General features: G+C 44.8%; 1 protein-coding gene across 1 annotated transcript in view; it reads left to right on the top strand.

The window, feature by feature from the left end:
* The first annotated feature begins 6,865 nt into the window (after positions 1 to 6,865).
* CNOT11 (CCR4-NOT transcription complex subunit 11) overlaps positions 6,866 to 18,817 on the top strand; it is an 18,423-nt gene continuing 6,471 nt past the window's right edge. The window contains exons 1-3 of the mRNA XM_015422719.1: positions 6,866 to 7,540; positions 9,507 to 9,671; positions 18,459 to 18,611. Of these exons, the coding sequence (XP_015278205.1) occupies positions 7,039 to 7,540; positions 9,507 to 9,671; positions 18,459 to 18,611 (820 nt within the window). The 5' untranslated portion in view covers positions 6,866 to 7,038. The remainder of the gene's footprint in view (positions 7,541 to 9,506; positions 9,672 to 18,458; positions 18,612 to 18,817) is intronic.

Genomic DNA, 18,817 nt, shown 5'->3' with positions numbered 1-18,817 from the left:
AGGGAGGCAAGGGAACATTTCGCCCCACACCCACCCCCCGCGCGGGCATTGCAGCTGCCGCCGAGAACATCATCGGTGGCCATAACGTTTTAAAGAGCCCCCCCCCGAGAGTTGGGGGAGCCAGTATGATCTCTCGGGTGTGATGTCCGAGCAGCATCACACACGAGAGGTGGAATATGCCCCTACGAGTCCAAGGCCACCACCCCGGGGCTCAGGGAGGCGGGGGAACGTCCCCCCATGTCCCAACTGATGGCTGGGTGTGCCCGCTCCCTGGGCTCCTGACTGGTGGAGCGGTGCTCCGGTGCGCTCCGACAGTAACCGAGGCCTGGTTTCCCCCCCTACTAATGGCATTATATTTCTGTAATTAATCATTAAAAGTATGCATAAAAGCTTTTAGCATTGAGGTAAAATGGAAAACCAGAGAGCAGCACTGAAGAGGTACCTCATAGTTTAAAAGCACTAAACAACTGAACCCGGGACTCTGTATCGAAAAAGGGTCACCTACAAAGTTGTACTTGACTCTTGGAAAAATATCAAACAGGCAGAAAATCATTAAAAGTATACATAAAAGCTTTTAGCATTGAGGGAAAATGGAAAACCAGAGAGCAGCACTGAAGAGGTACCTCATAGTTTAAAAGCACTAAACAACTGAACCTGGGACTGTGTATCGAATTAGAAAGGGTCACCTACAAAGTTGTACTTCACTCTTGGAAAAATATCAAACAGGCAGAAGCAGGTCAGTGGAGGTAAGTCCAATAAAGAAAACAAAGTAATAAAACATTTTTAAAAGATTCATTTATCTAAGCACTACACTTTCCATTGCTTGATCTATAAATATCTATGATCTATAATGATAAATAATGTATACAGTGTACCATAAACATTTTACTTTGTTTCAGAAAATAACCACATTGGCATCTCAAGCCAACGTGCATTTACTTGGAAGTAAGATCTGGTCCATGGGGTCGCAAAGAGTCGGACTCGACTGTGCGACTGAACAACAACAAAAAGAAGTGAAGCAGACATGGGTATAAAAAGCAGGAAGTGGGGAAGCCCAGGCACCTCCTACTTCTGCTTTTCCTGTTTCTGATGTAGCTGGAAAAAGGGGACCAGATCTGACCACAGGTGAGAGGCCACCATTAAGCCTTCACTTTCAGAGGGTAAGACTGGTTCCTAGTTCCTGATTTGCAGTTCCTACCTTCCACATGTAGATGCAGCCCAAATGGAGAAGTGAGACTTCACACCACCAAAACCATATATAATCTAGATTAGCTGGGGTGACTGAGAGGTCTAATGGCAGTGCTTCCCCTTGAGATTCCCCATGAGGGAAAAGAGACAATGCCAGTCATAGTCTCTCTTCACTTCCCTCTGCCACTTGCAAAAGAACTAGGTTAAAAGCATTCAAAACTAGTTTCGACAGGGTCAGCCTGTATCAAAGATGTTTCAAGTTGGTCGTTTTTATGGATTTGACCCAAGGGGGCTAGAACTAGGTCCTAGGACAAAATAATACTAACGTTTCTTAACTAGTGTCGATATTTCTTTGATAGAAAATGGTCCACGGAGGGGTCTGTTGACTTGGGCTAAAGAAGTAGTATGCTGTTTGGAGGCTCAGACTTCTGCCTTACTTTCAGTTTGAGCCTTGGTCAATGTCTACTTTAGTTCAGCACAGAGTCGGCCAAGCTTGGCATTGCAAGCAACAGTATTCCCTCGTTGTTGTCCTCAGCACTGAGTGTGAAATAGTGGGTGTTCTTTGTGCAGGTGCTTGATTCCTGTGCACATGACAGAAAAAGATGGATGCGGTCATCTCTCAAGATAGGTGGCATGCTCCTAATCTCTAAAATGGATGTTTTCCAGAGAGTCTTCTGCTTGCTTTGTTACTTGATCATCTCATGCAGGTAAGGTGATGCCTGATTCCCCTCCTTGAGGGATCTACCCTGCCTGTTGGTTATTTCTTGCTTTCTAGTCATGGCACAAGCTGCCGTTTGTGTTTGATCGGTGTTGGCCTGCTGTTACGTGCAGATGGTGACAGGAATCTAGTCAGCCCACCTTTAATAATCAACATGCTTTCTGTGTGCTTGAATTCTTGAGCCACCAGGCTCTGCTGCTAGGAGTGGTTTGACAAGGCACATGAACTTGTAAGCCTCCTCACTTTGGGGAAGTGCCGTTTGCCACTGACAATGTATGTGAACTCTTGAAAAGCATTACCTAACCACCAAGTATGATCAAAAGTTGTTCCACTCACCAAAGTCCTGTTGCCTGTGCTGCCTTCAGATTACAATATAAAAAGTTATTGGTGTTTGTGAAACATGAGTGAGTCCCTGAAGCCAGGAGGAGCCACAGGTGCCCTTCTCTTGGCCAGGAGCTGATGGGGGGAGGATGACAGCGGCAGTGTGGTATAGTGGTTAGGAGCCCAGACTCTAATCTGGGAGAACTGGGTGAGCCCCCACTCCTCCACATGCAGCTGTTGGTGTGACCTTGGGTCAGTCATGGCTCTCTCAGAGCTGTTCTGTCAAGAGCACTTCTCAAAAGAGCTCAGCCCCACCTACCTCACAGGGTATCTGTCGTGGGGAGGGGAAGGGAAAGGGATTATAAGGCACTCTGAGGCTCCTTCAGGTAGGTAAGGACAGGATATAAATCCAATGTCGTCCTCCTCCTTCTTCAGTGTGAAGAGCACAGAAAGATGTCTCCTGGGTCAGGGGAGGAAGGCGGGCCTTTGGACAAGCCAGTAGGCAGGATGTGACTGGGAACCCACATGGGGGCGGGGATGGCTGGCTGTGGCCATCACGGTGGGAAGCAAGGGACTGCCTTTGGGATTATGTAGGGCCTGGGGACAGAAGAAGGGATAGGGCCAGGATGCTGGGGGGAAATTTAAAGGCCATAGTGAGGCAGAGCCTGGAGTGGACATAGAAGGAACGGAACAAAGCAAGTCCACCTGGTGGGAGGGAGTAAGCAAGATGCAAATAAAAAACTGTTGACTGTTCTCTGAGTGCTGGAAGAGTTCTCGGAAGGTGGAGTGTGGTGTGAAGTCCTGACCACCCCCCAGGGTGCTGCATGCCCCTACCCTGCCCGTGACTCAGGCTTCTGTGCCAATGGCCACAGTTCCCAGAATGCCAACAGCAAATGGCAAGGATGATGCCATAAAAAGACCTATGAAGGCCTTTTAAATGAACCTTCCCTAATATTTATGTATGTTATTTATAGTCTGCCTTTTTCACAGAGATTCAAGGCAGATTATACATAGCCAGTCAATACAGTCAACACAATGGGATGTCCAATAACCAATGCATTAGAATATTAGAAGTCTGGGACCACCAGAAAGAACTGAAGCATAGATACACAAAAACTGAATAACATGATTCTACTTACAATAAGCTTTACACTGCAGTAAAGACCACAGTCCCGAATCATTTATTCAAGTAAGTGTATGAACAATTTTGTGCAGTACGTCCCTGTTACCTGTACAGAAAATCCCTCTCAAATAGTTCAGTTTTGCATAGTTTGTGGAAAGCCAGGAGTGTGGGAGCTTTCCTGGCCTCCTCAAGCAGGCCCACTCCATAAAGGTGGGACCCACAACAGAGGAAGCACGTGTCTCTAGACAGGTGTTCATTCTGACCATTTGCAGTCTTGCACCCATCAAAGCACCTGCTGACATGAGCAAAGTCTAAGAGAAGAAGAAGAAGAAGAGATTGGATTTATACCCCCCCACCCAAAGGTGTCTCAGAGTGGCTTACAAACTCCTTTCCCTTCCCCTCCCCATAACAGGCACCCCGTGAGGTAGGTGGGGCTGAGAGAACTCTGACAGAAACTGCTCTTTTTCTTAACCACTACACCAGACAAGCAGAGAGTTTATTCCAGCATAAGCTTCTGGGAACTCTGACTTGATGACACTTATTTTGTTAGTCTCTAAGGTGCTACTGGACTCCTGTTTAATTTAGAGTCTAACAAGTTACAGAACTTGTTAAACGTTGTAAGCATTCCTTACCACTTTTTTACAAAGTTAATTTTTCAGTAATAGTTTACTAATTCATTTTTGTAGCTAGTATCATACTTGTTGATGAGAAGTAACCTGTCCTAATACAGTTAATGCTTCAAAAATATTTGACTAATATTTAACTGGTGAACTGGTCACATCATTTTTGACCAGTCATACCATCAGCACTCCTGTGTACACACTCGCATTCAACTCTTTGCATTGCATTGAGGTAACCCAAAGTCTGTATTTATTTATTCACTTACTCTATTTATACTCCACCTTTCTCCCCAAGGGGGACCCAAAGTGCCTTACATCATTCTCCTCCTCCATTTAATTCAGTAATTGTATGTATTACACAGATAAAACCAATCTGCTACATTTTCATTAAGCTGCATAATCTATCCAGCACTCTTTACTATTTTGTATTCCCCTTCAGCTAATGTAGGGAAGAGGCAAGGCACTTTGTAGTGCATTGACAAGCTAACTCAATTACTCCTCTGTCTTTGGGGATTTTACCAAATGTGAGCCACAAGCATGTATCTGCAATTCTAAGGACTTTAAAATAAAAACTGAGGCTCTTGGGAAGCTGAACACTATGGGGTCCCCCCCCCTTTTTTTTGTTGCTATTCCATGGAATAGGAGAACTACCAAATCAAGGAAAAACTGTAAACAATAGTGACAGATTCCTCTTGTAAATTTAATTTTATGAGCCATTATGTCTGACGATACCGCAGTTGGCTACAAAGGTCAATGCCAACTCTATTGTTCCATCTTGTTCCTCACAGGGCCAAACTATGGGTTGAATGGAAGGGAGCCCACACAGAAGGCATTTGCTGAGGCAGATTTTTCCTGCCTCTCCCTTCCTCTAGCAATCCTTGAAACTTGTTTAAAGCTGATGCTGTTTGCTCCACCTTGCTTTTGCACCAACAGAAGCAGCTTTAGCAGAACATGGGGTTGATTTTTGCCTGGTTCTCCATCCTCATCACCTAAACTAATACAGAGACCTGTACGTGTGTCCCAATGGGACAGTGACTCCTTAGGGATGTCTGAGTTTGGGAAGATCATGTGGGATGGATGCTTAATCCCCCTTCCCCACACGCCACATAATTGCTCCGAATTTGGGTCCTCACACACCTCAGTTAAAAAAGAATGCTGGGGACTCTGTGTAGGCATGTGATCTCTACTGACACAAACTCACAGTTTTGAGAACTGTAAAACCAAGCATCTGTGATAACATCTTCTAGATAGAAAAACTGTCCAATAATCTTACAGGAATCTCTGGAAGAGTATGACATTGTGAATGGGTTAAAGGAATTCCTTTACCAAGGCATTTAAACATTGCATGTATAGCCTCATGCTACATAATTAAAAACTAAGCCTTATTTCATGATGAACAACCTTTGGACTGTTGTTGTTCAGTTGCACAGTCGAGTCCAAGTCTTCGTGACCCCATGGATCACATCATACCAGGCCCTCTTGTCTTCCGCCATCCTCTGGAGTTTGCTTATTTTCATGTTCGTTGCATCGATAACACTGTCTAACCATCTCATCCTTTGCTGTCCCCTTCTTCTGCCTTCAATCTGTCCCAGTATCAGGGTCTTCTCCAGTGGGTGCTCCCTTCTCATTTGGTGGCCAAAGTATTTGAGCTTCAGCTTCAGTATCTGGCCTTCCAGGGAACATTCAGGGTTGATTTCTTTTAGGATTTAATGGTTTCATCTCCTCGCAGTCCAAGGGACTATAATGTATGTTAAATAGAAAACTGTCTTTGGCCCCGGTCACACGGCAAACTTGCCATGGGAGAGGCACGGATGGTGGGCGGATTATCCGGGCGCGATCACACCCCAACGTCTGGGAAGTGGAGCGCACCCATGGCTTACTGCCAACAATGCGCGTTAAAAAACTAGTACCTCCAAGGTACTAGTAAACGTTTCGCATGGGCTGCCTCCAGACGCCCGTTGTGTGATCGCGCTGGTGCGCAGCATTCCCCTCCGGTCCCTCGTTTACCCGCCAGCACGAGGGAAGGACCGGTGGTGTGCCACCGGTGATCGTGTAATCGCAGATCAAACTGCGCCGGGGCAATTAGCCACGCCTCCCCCCCTGTGATGCGTAGACAGCTTTTTTGAAGACTGAGTCAGAAGGCTGGGACACCAGTGAGAAAGACAAATGCAGATTCGACCTCAGTTTCAAATCCCCCCTTTGCCAGGAAGCTTGCTTTTTTGTCCCAGGGCCAGTCACTCTTGGCCAAATCAGAATTTATGGTCATAACCTTCGGGGCGGCGAGGGGAAGGTGTATGCTGCATTCAGGGGTTTTTTTAGACATGCTGGGGGGAACAATCTAATGGACAGAATTTTGGGGGTGGGATACTAAACAAATCACCCGGCTGAACAGATTTCATGTTTCTCATACAATTAGCCTTGGAATGCTTAATCTGACAGTAAGAAGCTAGTTTTAAAAATAACAGAAGGACAAAAACGTACTAGTAAATAAATAAGCTTCTATCCTCGGAAGTAAGCGCTACTGCCTGCCCTGGAAGTTGCCTACTTTCGCAGCCTATTCTGAACACCGAGCTGGGCCTCATATTCCGACCTTCGCTCCCGTTTGTAGAACATTACACATCGTTGAGCTGCCAGCATAGCAACCCACGGCTTCCTGTCCCGAGGGAACCAATAGCCAGTCCCTTCCTGCCTTCAAGCAGCCAATCCATCCCTCCCGTGTGAAAAGAAAGGACCAATCTCCTTGTGCAGGAACCCGCGAACCCCTAAGTCTTCCCATGGAGACTGCCGCCTCTCCCTCCCGGCCCCACCCCATCGCTTTACGACAATGATGAGGGGGGGGGGAGCCGGCGAGGAACTAGGATCTTTTTTTGGGGGGGGGGGAGAGGCAGGAAAGTGAGCGGGAGGAAGAGGCTGGCGCGCGCATGCGCACGCGGGCAACAAGTTATCAAAGCATGCGCGGAAGGATGAAGTAATAAGGCGGCATCAGTGGCGGCCGTAGAAGTAGCGGCGGCAATTGAGCAGGTGCTCGCGCGGACGCGCAAGTGAGGCAGCGGGCGGGGAAGCGCTGGATGCCCGGGGGTGGGGCTAACATCCGCTCCGAGGCTGGCAGTGCAGCGGAGAGCGCGAGTTCGATTCCCGGCGCTGCCGGCTGTAGCAGTAGCCCCACTAGAAGCGAGGCGGTGCCGCCGCCGCCGAAGATGAGCCTTTCCCCGAAGGAGCTGTCGAGCCTGCTGAGCATCGTGTCGGAGGAGGCCGGAGGCAGCACCTTCGAGGGCCTCTCCACCGCCTTCCACCACTACTTCGGCAAGGCCGAGCACTTCCGCGTGGGCTCCGTCTTGGTGCTGCTCCTCCAGCAGCCCGACCTCTTGCCCAGCCCCCCGCAGCGCCTCACCGCCCTCTACCTGCTGTGGGAGATGTACCGCACCGAGCCCCTGGCCGCCAACCCTTTCGCCGCCATCTTCGCCCACCTCCTCAACCCGGCGCCCCCCGAGCGCGCCTCCTCGAACTCCGGCCCTGGCCCGGCCGGCGGAGGGGGAGGAGGAGACGACAGCGAGAGGCCCCCGCTCTCAGGTACTTCGCCTCCTCAGGGGGGAGCCCTGGCCTCGGAAGGGCAGAGGAGGCTTCTTAAGCACTCTCTCCGTTAAGGCACCTTTCGGGGATGGACTTGTGTGTGGTTCTGTCACGCAGTGTTCCCTCTATGCTGAGTTAGTGTGAGCCAGCTCACAGTATTTTAGCCTCCGGCTCACACATTTTTGTCTCAGCTCAGGAGAGGTGGCTCCAGAGCAAACTGATTTATGCAGTAGCCAAATCACTGGCTCACAACTTTAATGCCAGCAGCTCACAAAGTTTTGCTCACAAGACCCCCACAGCTTAGAGGGAACATTGGACCTTCTGTGTGAGTCCCCCCCACACACCTTTCAAAACTCTGAATGCCTCTTTATAACGCAACCGTTTAAAACAATACTAACTTCATCCTTTGTTATAACTTTGGTACCCCATCTTTCTTACACACGTGGCATGTTTTAGGGATGGATCTTGTAGCATTCCCTGAGTAATCTGGAACAGTTTCTCTTAATTTCCCAACTCTGGCAATCAGTCATGTGCAATGTTCCCTCTAAGCTGTGGAGTCTTGTGAGCAAAAATTCTTCTTTGTGAGCTACTGGCATTAAAGTAGTGAGCGAGTGATTTGGCTACTGCATAAATTAGCTTGCTCTGGAGCCATCCTTCCTGAGCTAAAACAAAAATCTGTGAGCTGGAGGCTAAAAATCTGTGAGCTAGCTCACACTAACTCAGCTTAGAGGGAACACTGGTCATGTGTGGTTTAACACCCTTTGTTCTCCTTTCTCACAACAGCATGGGCCCTGATGGTTAATGGTGGTATAATATTCAGTATTAAGCTGTTCTGAGGAAACAGGTGTTGAAGTACGTCTTACCCTTTGGTGCCTGGTGGTTCTTACCCAGCTGTAGAAGAACCATGTCTGTTTCGTGAGTGTATAGGGAAACTAGGAGTGTTTTCACAGCATGTACCACGCTAAGCCCCTTATACCATGCTGAGGTTGAAAACTAAGCCGCTTTGCTTGTGGCTAACCTACACCTGATATGTCTGTTTTGTAGAGAAAAGAATATATGGTACAAGGTGTGGGCTTTGACTTGTGTTTTGGAAACAAAGACCTGATCCTTAAAACTGTATCTCCCATGTCATACATGAGCTAGTATTTATACTTCACTGTCTAGGCATGTTACTTGATAAAGTCAAGTAAAACATGTTCTGTAAGGTACCAGGGTGTGTTTCTTAAATTAGTGACTATCTAGTACTTTGTGAGTGCTTCTAAGGTTAAGTACCCTTTGGAGAGACAAATTAGTGAATGCAGGGTATGGGGACTTGGGGAGGTGTGTGTGATGATTGCATGATAGCTGTACAGAGCAAAACATAGAAGAATCTGCAGCTTTTATATGTAGGCCCAATTCATATCATAAGGTCTCCAAAGCCATCAGTAAGTTCACAACAGCCCAAATTTTAAGTTATGACTGTACCAATTCCATTCATGTGATTACTTTAAAGCATACTGTCGTATGAATTCTTTGGGTGTTTCAGGTCAGCTCAGTTTGTAGTTATAACATGGGGAAAATATCTTCACAGAATTGTGAGGATTAATGTAAGAAGGATCATAAATGTTTTTAATGTTAACAATACCAGAAATTGGCTTTTTAATGTCCCTTTTAAACATTTGGGGTAATGGCGGGAAGAGTTCAATATATTTTTTTAAACTTCTAATTTCTTTGCTTCTGACTATTCAGTCAAATACTTACTGGTACTCTGCTTAATATAAAGCAAGAACTTCTTATCTGATGACGGGAGCTTTGACTCTCAAAAGTTTATACACTATCCTCTGAAACTTCTTTCTTTGTGTTGCTGATTACTGCAGTGTCTGTGCTAACTTGTTATATCAACTTCATACTTACTTTTTTTTGTATTTATATTTTTTACAATGTGAAATGTTGAACCCATCTAAGAGTATAAAATTGTCTTATCCAGGTTTCCTGCCACCTATAACACCACCAGAAAAGTTCTTCCTTTCTCAGCTGATGTTGGCCCCACCTAGAGAGCTCTTTAAAAAGACTCCTCGACAGATTGCCTCAATGGATGTAGGGAATATGGGCCATTCAGTGGATATAAGTGGTCTTCAGCTAGCTTTAGCAGGTAAGAAATCCTGAGATTTGAATGCTCTGGAATGAACTATAGCATTTGCTAGCATTGTCTGTTTTGTGAAATGAATGGCTTCTTTCTCCTTTTACCTACTAGCTAACATGTACAGTTCAGTATGTGTTTACAGAATGAGCTTGAATCTGAACATATTGTGCTTCTGCAATGTCTGATGAACTGTATGCCATTTTTATCACTTATAGGAGATAATTTGGGATCTTAAATAATAATTCTTCAGTTCATAGCTGCTTTTTCTCGGTTTGCTTCCCTTGCTGATTGCAGATAAGAGCAGCTGCTGCTGGAGGAGGAAAATGAAGGAAAATAGACAATTTCCTTGTTCTGCATGGGGAAAAAAGGCAAAGTAAATAGCAGCAATAGTTTTTTCTTTGCTAGGAGCATGCTAGTATACATAACATATAGTGGTTTGGGTATGCTAAAATTTCATTGCAATACTATAAAGAGTGATTTGAGTCTTTGGGCATGTTGATCTCCTAGAGTAATTCTGTTACTGTGTGAACCATTTTCAGTGTCTGTTATTTTTTATTAAATTTAAACAGTGTAGAGGAAGTACATGCTATATTGTCTTTATATTTTTGCAAATATTATTCCAGCAAAAATTTGTCTGTGTTTGAATATAACATTTTAAATTGCACTTGATATGTATTTTTCCTAATCTATATTTCAGTTCAGGTATTTGTTGCTGTTGGGATGTAAAATTAAACATGGGGTACTTTAAAAATGTTTACTAAATACATCTATATGAATATGCTAAATCAGATTGTGCTTTTAGTGCATTATGACATTTTCCAGAACGTTTTCTGGTTTATATTTTTCCAGAAAACCTACATCACTGCAGTCTGCATTTTTAAGGACTGCAAGTACAGTTGGCCCTTTCATTTAACTTGTATGAAATGCAGGAAGAATTATTAAAGCCTGGGTATAAAGAGTGCTTTTAATTCTTTGACCCTTTGTTTCTAGCACTGAACTTTTGTGGAGATATTTTTCCATTTAAAGCAGAGATATGGCTCTGAATATCTGGGGAACAAACCACAAAAGTGCTTCTCCTCCTAAAGCAACTGTAAATCCAGTTTACCACATAAGGCTTACCAGTTTAATATACAAGTACTATTCATGAACAGTGAACACAATGAAATCTGGAAGCTTTTTCGCATGAACCAAACCAGTATCCCAGTCACACTTTAAGTTCAAATACAATATGACTACAGTCTCCCTTCCAGAGAGAGTCAATATCTCATGCTGATGTAATGGATTGTAGTATATCTTGCCTTACCTGGGGGTGGGGACTGGGGAGCTCTGTGTGAATGTTTTGGTACTGGGGTTCCATAGTGACGAATATAAAACCACCAAAGATCTCTTTTAAAAATACACATCTATTGAATTGTGTTTTTGCTGCCATTTATGTGTAAGTGTAAAACACACTTTTTTATTTGTACACTGATAGGTTGGAATATTCTAGAGAGAGGCTAGGCAGAGGCTGCGATGAAGAGATTGAAAAAACATAAATGTTAAACAGTTAAATGTTTTAAAACCTACTATTAATTTTGAGCATTTGTTCTACAGCATGGATCACCAATGTGTGGTGCACGTGGGCATCATAGTGCCCACCAATACCTTTCCTTGTGCCTGCCAAATGCTTTTACAAAGTGGGTGGGGCTAGGTGGGGCTTTTGTGCAGCAGGGCTTCTGATTGGTTGTGTCGATTAAAAGGCATCCTATTAAACAGAGCTTCTGCCTGAAATGTTGAAGAGTTACTATTGGAATTATATATAACCTCAATCACTGAAATTTTGTGGTTGGCTCCACCGCCCTGTGTCATAATTCCAGACAAGACTGCGGGCTCAAAAAGGTTGGGGATCCTTGTTCGACAGTATATGTTATTGTGGGTGATAGTGGTGGTAGAAATCTCTGTGCTAGTGCTCTCCTCTAATGAAATTTTAAATACACAATTTCCCTTTCTTTAGCCTGCACCCTAAGAGAGCACTTAACAGAGGCTTGCCTGCTCTGAAGTCTTCCTTTGGGTCTTCCTTCCTTCCTGGTACATCTATAAACCTAGTAATTTCCCCCTGGCCAGGACTGCTCACTGAAGATGTTGGAATAAGTATGCCAAGGCCTTTACCTAGAAAACTCTGTCCCTTTCTCAGGGGATCCTCTCAGCTTCTCTTCCTGTCATTTTCCCTTGCTGGATGAGGGGCTTGTTCCTTCAGCCAGGTGTTCCTCTGATGTCCTCTTTTTCAGCTTTTTTTTTTTTTGCCTCTACCAACTGCTGCTGAACCTTGACATCACCCAGCTCATGCTGACCAGGCCTTGGTTGGCCATTTATTCTCTCCTGCCAGACCTTTCAGTTAAACTTCACTATGTCTGAGGCCCTCATTTTGTTGGTTCTAAGTTAGTGGGCCAATGAGCGTAGTTGAATTATCCACTGAATGACTAATCAGGTTGACTAAGGAATGATACATTTTGAATCCTTCTATTGCATATAAGAGAGAGGCTCACTGAGAACTCAGAGAAAGAACCACCTCCGTTACCAGGCATCAGCTCCTCTGCTTGGTAGGTGCCCAGAGGCTACTTCATATCTTTGCTTCCCTTATGGAAGTAAGATCACCCCGCGATTAACTCATAATTTTACAGTTTCGTAATATTAAATAGGAGCTGCGGTGGCTCAAGTGGTTAAGACGCTGAACTGCAGGCTGTGGAAGGTCAGTAGTTCAGCAGTTTGAGACCCGAGTGTGCCGCGTGACGGAGTGAGCTCCCATCTCCAGTTCCAGCTCCTGCCAACCTAGCAGTTCGAAAGCAAGAAATTGCAAGTAGATAAATAGGTACCACTTCGGTGGGAAGGTAACAGCGTTCCGTGCGCCTTGGTGTATAGTCAGGCCGGCCACATGACCACGGAAATGTCTTCGGACAGCGCTGGCTCTTCGGCTTGGAAACAGAGATGAGCACTGCAACCCTAGAGTCGGATTGGACTGGCTTTCAAGCAAGGGAAACCTAATATTAAATAACACATTTTTTATAAAGGATTATTTATAGTAGTTCTGTGTATTTAATAATTCCTTGCAAGATTTTTAGCTGTTCCTCTCCATTCCAAAATATGTCCTTTGAGCATTCAGAAGAATGTGAATATTTCTGCAACAGAAGCCATAGTTCTGACAAGAGCTGTCCTTGAAAGGGCAGTTCTGGAAAGAGCTCTCTCAGCCCCACCTACCTCACAGGGTTTCTGTTGTGGGGAGGGGAAGGGAAAGGAGTTTGTAAGTCGCTCTGAGACTCCGAGTGGTGGGCAGGGTATAAATCCAATCTCCTCTCCTTCTCCTCCTCCTCCCCCCTTCTTAAGATAGGTCTGTGTATGTTGTACAAGAAGTTAGTTTGTGCACATCCATTGTACCAGAAAAACTGATTGAGCCAGTAGGCCTTTTTTCAGAGTATGCTTAATAGTTGTGTTTACAGTTTCTATTCTACTCATTAAGTTGTCAGTTTATCTGAGCTTTCACATTTTTTTTCCTCTTGGGATATAAATTTTGAGAAATACTGCATAGCAATCCTAAGCATGGTCACATAAAGTAAGTTCCTGTGACTTTTATAGGACTTACATATATATTTTTGCCATCAAGTCCCAGCTGATTTATGGCAACCCCCATAGGGTTTTCAAGGCAAGAGACATTCAGAGGTGGTTTGCCATTGCCTGCCCCTGCACTGAGACCCTGCTTAGCTTCTGAGATCTAATGAGATCACGGTAGCCTGTGCTTTTCAAGTCAGGCTGTAGGACTTAGTCCTGAGAAAAACATATATTGTGATTAGCATGTTAGTAATGTTTTGTACAGTATTAGAGATGGATTGTTTTAGAGCTTGTCTGCCAACTTTTGTGTCATCTGTTGCTTATGGAAAAAGGAAAAGTATTCTGGCAAAGATCTTGTAAGTACAAACTGTTTATCTGATAAGGATTGCTTTGATTAAGCAGAACTGACCTGTAGTTGAATCCCTGTTTTTTAGAACACTCCCTCTGTAATTAAAGGAGACTTCCTGGAATTGACAAATGAGAGGAAAATTTTGCTCCACAAAGCATCTCCAGTGGTTTTCTTTTGAATAGCGTGGAGCTTTTTTCCTCTTACAGTATTTCTGTGCTTTTTAGAAGTGTTTTTTCTTCTACATCAAGACCACAAATTACGAAGGCGTATGTTCGCTCAGATGAGAGCTCCAGACAGATGGAGTTAGGATTTATGTCTTTACTACAATTAATACCAGTGCTGAAGGCACAAACATTTTTAAAGTTATCATTGTTGTCATGATGGAGCTTTTCTAAGTATAATTGACCTCACCCTGAGCTTTACTTGCCTGATTGATACTGACCAGTGGATTTGTGAATTTTGATCTAATTTTATCCCAAGCAATGCTTTTAATTTTGTGTAATCCTATAAAAATCCAGTAAATTGTTGAGATGGTTTGTCAGCATAGAAAAATGTAGGCCATGTTATTTGTGAAATTCCTAAAATCAACTTTGACACAATACTGTTGCATTCTTTTTATCAAGGAACTGCGTTTTTGAAATACTTTTAAATATTTTAAATACTTAATTGGATAATTCAATCTGTGGTTCTCAAACTTTAGCAACCAGGACCTCCATTTTGCATTAAAAGGTCATGCACCCACCAGGCCCTCCTATACTCCTTTGCTGATATCCACCTTGTGCTTGACAGCCCCTTTATGTGTGCCCAAGAAGACATTCATGTCCCATGGAAGCCTCCATTCCTTGATGTTCTCAAAACAACCACCACCACCAGTGAGAACCTTATTAGCTCTCCTTTAAAAACAGGTTTAAGTAAAATGTTTATATTGTCTGAAAGCAAGAGAACAGGGTTGGTTCTTAGACAATAGCTGATTTTATTATAGCCACAACTCAAAAGCCCTGATAGAAGTTATGATTTTACCCCTTGATTGAAAGGGACTGTGCAGCAGGAGCAGCAAGAAACATCCTTATTGGGTAATAACTTCCCACCAGAAGAGCACAGGCGGGAAGAGGCCTGGAAGAACTTTCAGAGCTTCTCATAGAAATAGGGACCAAAGTGTGAACTTCAGGTATGCAGCTGAAAACCACAAGTGGTTGTTGTTATCTGTGGACATAGAGGAGCATGAGTTCATCTGTATGCTGAAATGCTTTGCACTGGAAAATGAGCAAAAAACAGTTGTTTTATACTGGAAGTACCATTCAGTCAGTTAGGGTTCCTAGGGCTGTTGTTGGTTCTCAGTGCCCAGTCAGCATGTTTTCTGGTTAGGGCTTTAAAACTTAATGAACACAGGCAGCAGCATCTTTTATAAATTTCTGCCCTTTGAAGGAAGGGGCAGCTGTCCTTAGCCTTACCTTGAAGAGTCCCTGTCCTCCAGTCCTAGAAAACTGAGGGGGATACATTTTCACATTGTTTAATATCTACATGCGCCCCCTTGCTCAGCTAATTCAGAGTTTTGGGCTGGGTTGTCATCAGTAGGCTGATGACATCCTGCTGTATCCGTTGGTGGCCAGCCAGACTCAGCCCAGGATATTTTGGACAGGGCACTGGAGGCCGTTACTCGTTGGTTGCATCAGAATTGGCTGAAATTAAATGCATCTTAAGGTGGAGGTCCTGTTCCTGAGCAGGGGGGGGCAGATCTGGGAGTTTGGCTCCCAGCCCTCAGTGACGCACCATTAGTGCCAGCACCAAGGGTGCGGAGTTTAGGAGTGATACTGGATGCCTCATTAACTGTGGAGGCCCAGATCACCAGTGTTGCCGAATCAGCCTTTTACCATCTCCAGCTGGTTCAGCAACTAGTTTCCTACGTCTCTCCCCAGGACTTGGCTGCAGTGATCTGTGCAGGTGTGTATTCAGCTGGTGCTATGCCAATTGCACTGACTACCAATTGAGTACCAGATCCAGTTTAAGGTATTGGTGTTAACCTTTAAAGTCCTATGCAGCCAGGGACCAACATATCTGTGGGACCGCCTCTTCCCCATATGAGCCCTGTAGAGCTTTACGCTCGGTAGAGCAACATCTACTGCAAGTCCCCGGCCCAAAAGTCATCCGCCTGGCCTCAACTAGGGCCAGGGCCAACATGCTCCCAATTGAGATCAGGGCCCTGCAGGACTTACTACAGTTCTGCAGGGCCTGTAAAATGGAACCATTCCACCGGGCGTTTGGCTAACTGGTGGGTGACCGCTCTTTCTGGCCCCTCCTGCCCAAATGGTCCTCATACTCGTTCAGTGGTATACAGGGCAGTGGTTTCCATCAATAGTAACTGGACTACTAATGTTTCTACCTGCCTGCTCTTCAGTGCAAGGAGCATGATGGATTATTATTGGCCTGCCATCTGTTTTAAAATTGGATTCTGAATTGTCTGTGGTTTTATTGTTCATAATCCTGTTGTGACCCGCCCTGGTGGAATGGAAATAAAATAATATTTTAAAATAATAAAATAAATACAAGAAGGGCCTGCACTCCATTCCTATGAAGAATCTGCAAACCACTGAAGTATCCTCACGGACCCCTGCCAGGGTCCCCAGACTACAGTTTGGGAAATGCTGCCTGAGATAATTGAAACACTTAAGTAAAAAAGGGAGATGTTGAATCCACCTCTTCTTTCTTCTTTTCTCTGTGTTGAAAAAATTGGGAAGATGAGAGCCTTTCTAAACTGTAAATATTTGAAATTACTTGTAATTTGTAAACCAAATAATGAATTGATAAAGTTTAGAACTCATTGTTTGGGTTTCAGCTTGCCAACAGTGTGTACAGTTTTTGCCTCCAAATGTCCTTTGTAGAGGGTTGCTCTAAATGTGACCTTGTCTGCTTTCAGTGCTTTTTTTTTTGGTGGATTTCTGTGTGTGTATATGTGTGTGTACACTTGCATGCCTGGAAGTCATGATGACTTCTGGCAACCCCTAGTGGGATTTGGACGTTTCAGGAGGTGGCTTGATTGCCTGCCTCTGCATCCTGAGCCCTGGTATTCCTTGGAGGTCTCCCTTCCAGTTACTTGCCAGGGTCAGCCCTGCTTAGTTTCCAAGATCTGACGAGATTGGGCTATTCAGGTCAGGGCCAGTTCTCTTTTCATGTAGCCTTCCTTCTCCAAAATTACAGAAAATAGGCTGTGCCAGCAGAAGCTGGAGGCTGCATTCAGATGTCTCAACAAACCGAGGTCTGTCCATGATGGGTGTGAACAAAGCTTGTTGCTGGGTTAATGCAGTCCTCTCCCACTTGTGGCATGATTGATGAATTCTGAGTTTGGGAAATCTTGAATCGGGTTCCAGGTTGCTTTAAGTCGGGAGACAGGCACCTGGGTGAATTGGAGGTTTTTCTCCTTTCCCTCCAGGTTTCTAAACCTTTGTTTAGAACCAGTTTAGGATTTTGTCAGTGTGAGGTGTGTGTGTGTGTTTTTCCAGGAGAGAGGAAGTGCCAGTTTGTCTTGGTGCCTGCACTGGGAAGTCATATGATTCGGAGCTTGACTCAGGCTTCCCAAACCTGAACTTCAGTGGCATTCCATCAGTGGTAAGATGGGGAGGAGCGAGGTGGCTGTGCAAGCACAGCATGAAGCTGTGTTTGTGCCAGTCACAGGCAAACCACAGCGTGGGTGCGGTCAGACGGCGTGCTGAGAGCGGGTTAAACTGCTCCAGTTCTAACTGGATTATATTTGATTTGGATAATCGCGATCTCACTTACCTCCCTTATCCCACCTCACCGCGCAGTCACGTCGCTCCCCAGCGTCTACACTACCGATACACAGAAGCGTGTGTCAGTGGGTTTTTAAAAAAATTTTCTGTTTGCACATGCACATAGGCGCTCATCCATAGAATGGGGGGGCGAAACAACCAGGGCGCATGTGCAGAACCACCAGAGCGAATCAATCCAACCCCTCCAACAAACGTTTGACCTGAAAATGGCCTCCATGAGATCCCGAACGTATCTAAACTCTAAAACAAGCAGTTGTTTAAATGTAAAACACTGTAGTGGAGCTCCGCCTATGCGCGCACCGCCGACACTAAAAAAAATGGCGGGCGAAAAGCGGAAGCCTCGGGCAGCTTCCGAGCGGGGAGGGAGTTTAAACCGGAAGTGGCTTGACACCAGAGGCGCGATCACACGGGGGAAATGAGGCTTTAAACGGGAGAGCTGAGAAAATACTACTTTGGGACCTGGTAAAAAAATACTCTGGGTTAAAGCGGTTTTGAGCCGGAAACCAACAGCTGGGGACGGGAGGCAGATGTTGACTCTGTGATCGTACATATAAAATCCATCGCTTAACTGTCACGACACCACATCAGACGGCGCGTCTGAACGCACCCGCCCGTGCATCTCCATTCCAGCTTATCCTGACTGTACATTCTAGAAGCGTGTTCCACTGACATAAGTGGGAAGTGCTTCCAAGTAACTTAATTTAACTCAAGGGTGGTAAGAGTCTGTGGTCAAAAGTTTGTGGTATCTGTTTAATCGAAATCTCCAAAGGCTGAGCGATGACTTCATCCATGTTGACTAAGGCTTAAAGGTTGGCTTTAAGTTTTAAGTCTGTCTTTAAAGGAGGGGAGGTCATGATACCACAGCAGCTAACAGGTGGGAAATCCCATCCCTCTGACACTAAAAGCAGGAAAGAAACGTGCTGGTCTTGCCCTTGCAGAGGGCATCCCAATGTCCCATCATTTCCTGCAGTTAGGCAGAGGGATGGATTAGTAAATAATGTTAATCTGTTTTTTTTATAACTGCTTTTAATTTTTCTCAGGGTTTTGTCTTCATTGAAATTGAATTGTTTTTCTCTCCAGAGCGTCAGTCTGAACTGCCGACACAGAGTAAAGCAAGTTTCCCAAGTATTCTAAGTGACCCTGATCCGGATTCTTCCAATTCTGGTTTTGACAGCTCTGTTGCCTCCCAGATCACTGAAGCTCTAGTGAGTGGACCAAAACCACCTATTGAAAGTATGCATTATTTTTCTGTAATCTTTAACCCAGTTAGAAATTAATACCCTTATAATCAGTTGTGTTTCCCCCCTCTTTCTTTATGTTAATATAGTTAGCATTAAAACTAAAAATGACTTCAGTAGCAGGGCAGGAACTATATTCCATTGTTCAGAGCACTATTAGGGTTAGTAGTTTTAGCGGAGGTCTTCCACTCTTGTCTAGAA

This window comes from Gekko japonicus, unplaced genomic scaffold, assembly GCF_001447785.1.
Source record: "Gekko japonicus isolate JY-2015 unplaced genomic scaffold, Gekko_japonicus_V1.1 scaffold1177, whole genome shotgun sequence".
Lineage (NCBI taxonomy): Eukaryota > Metazoa > Chordata > Lepidosauria > Squamata > Gekkonidae > Gekko > Gekko japonicus.
This window is presented reverse-complemented; position numbering and strand designations above follow the sequence as displayed.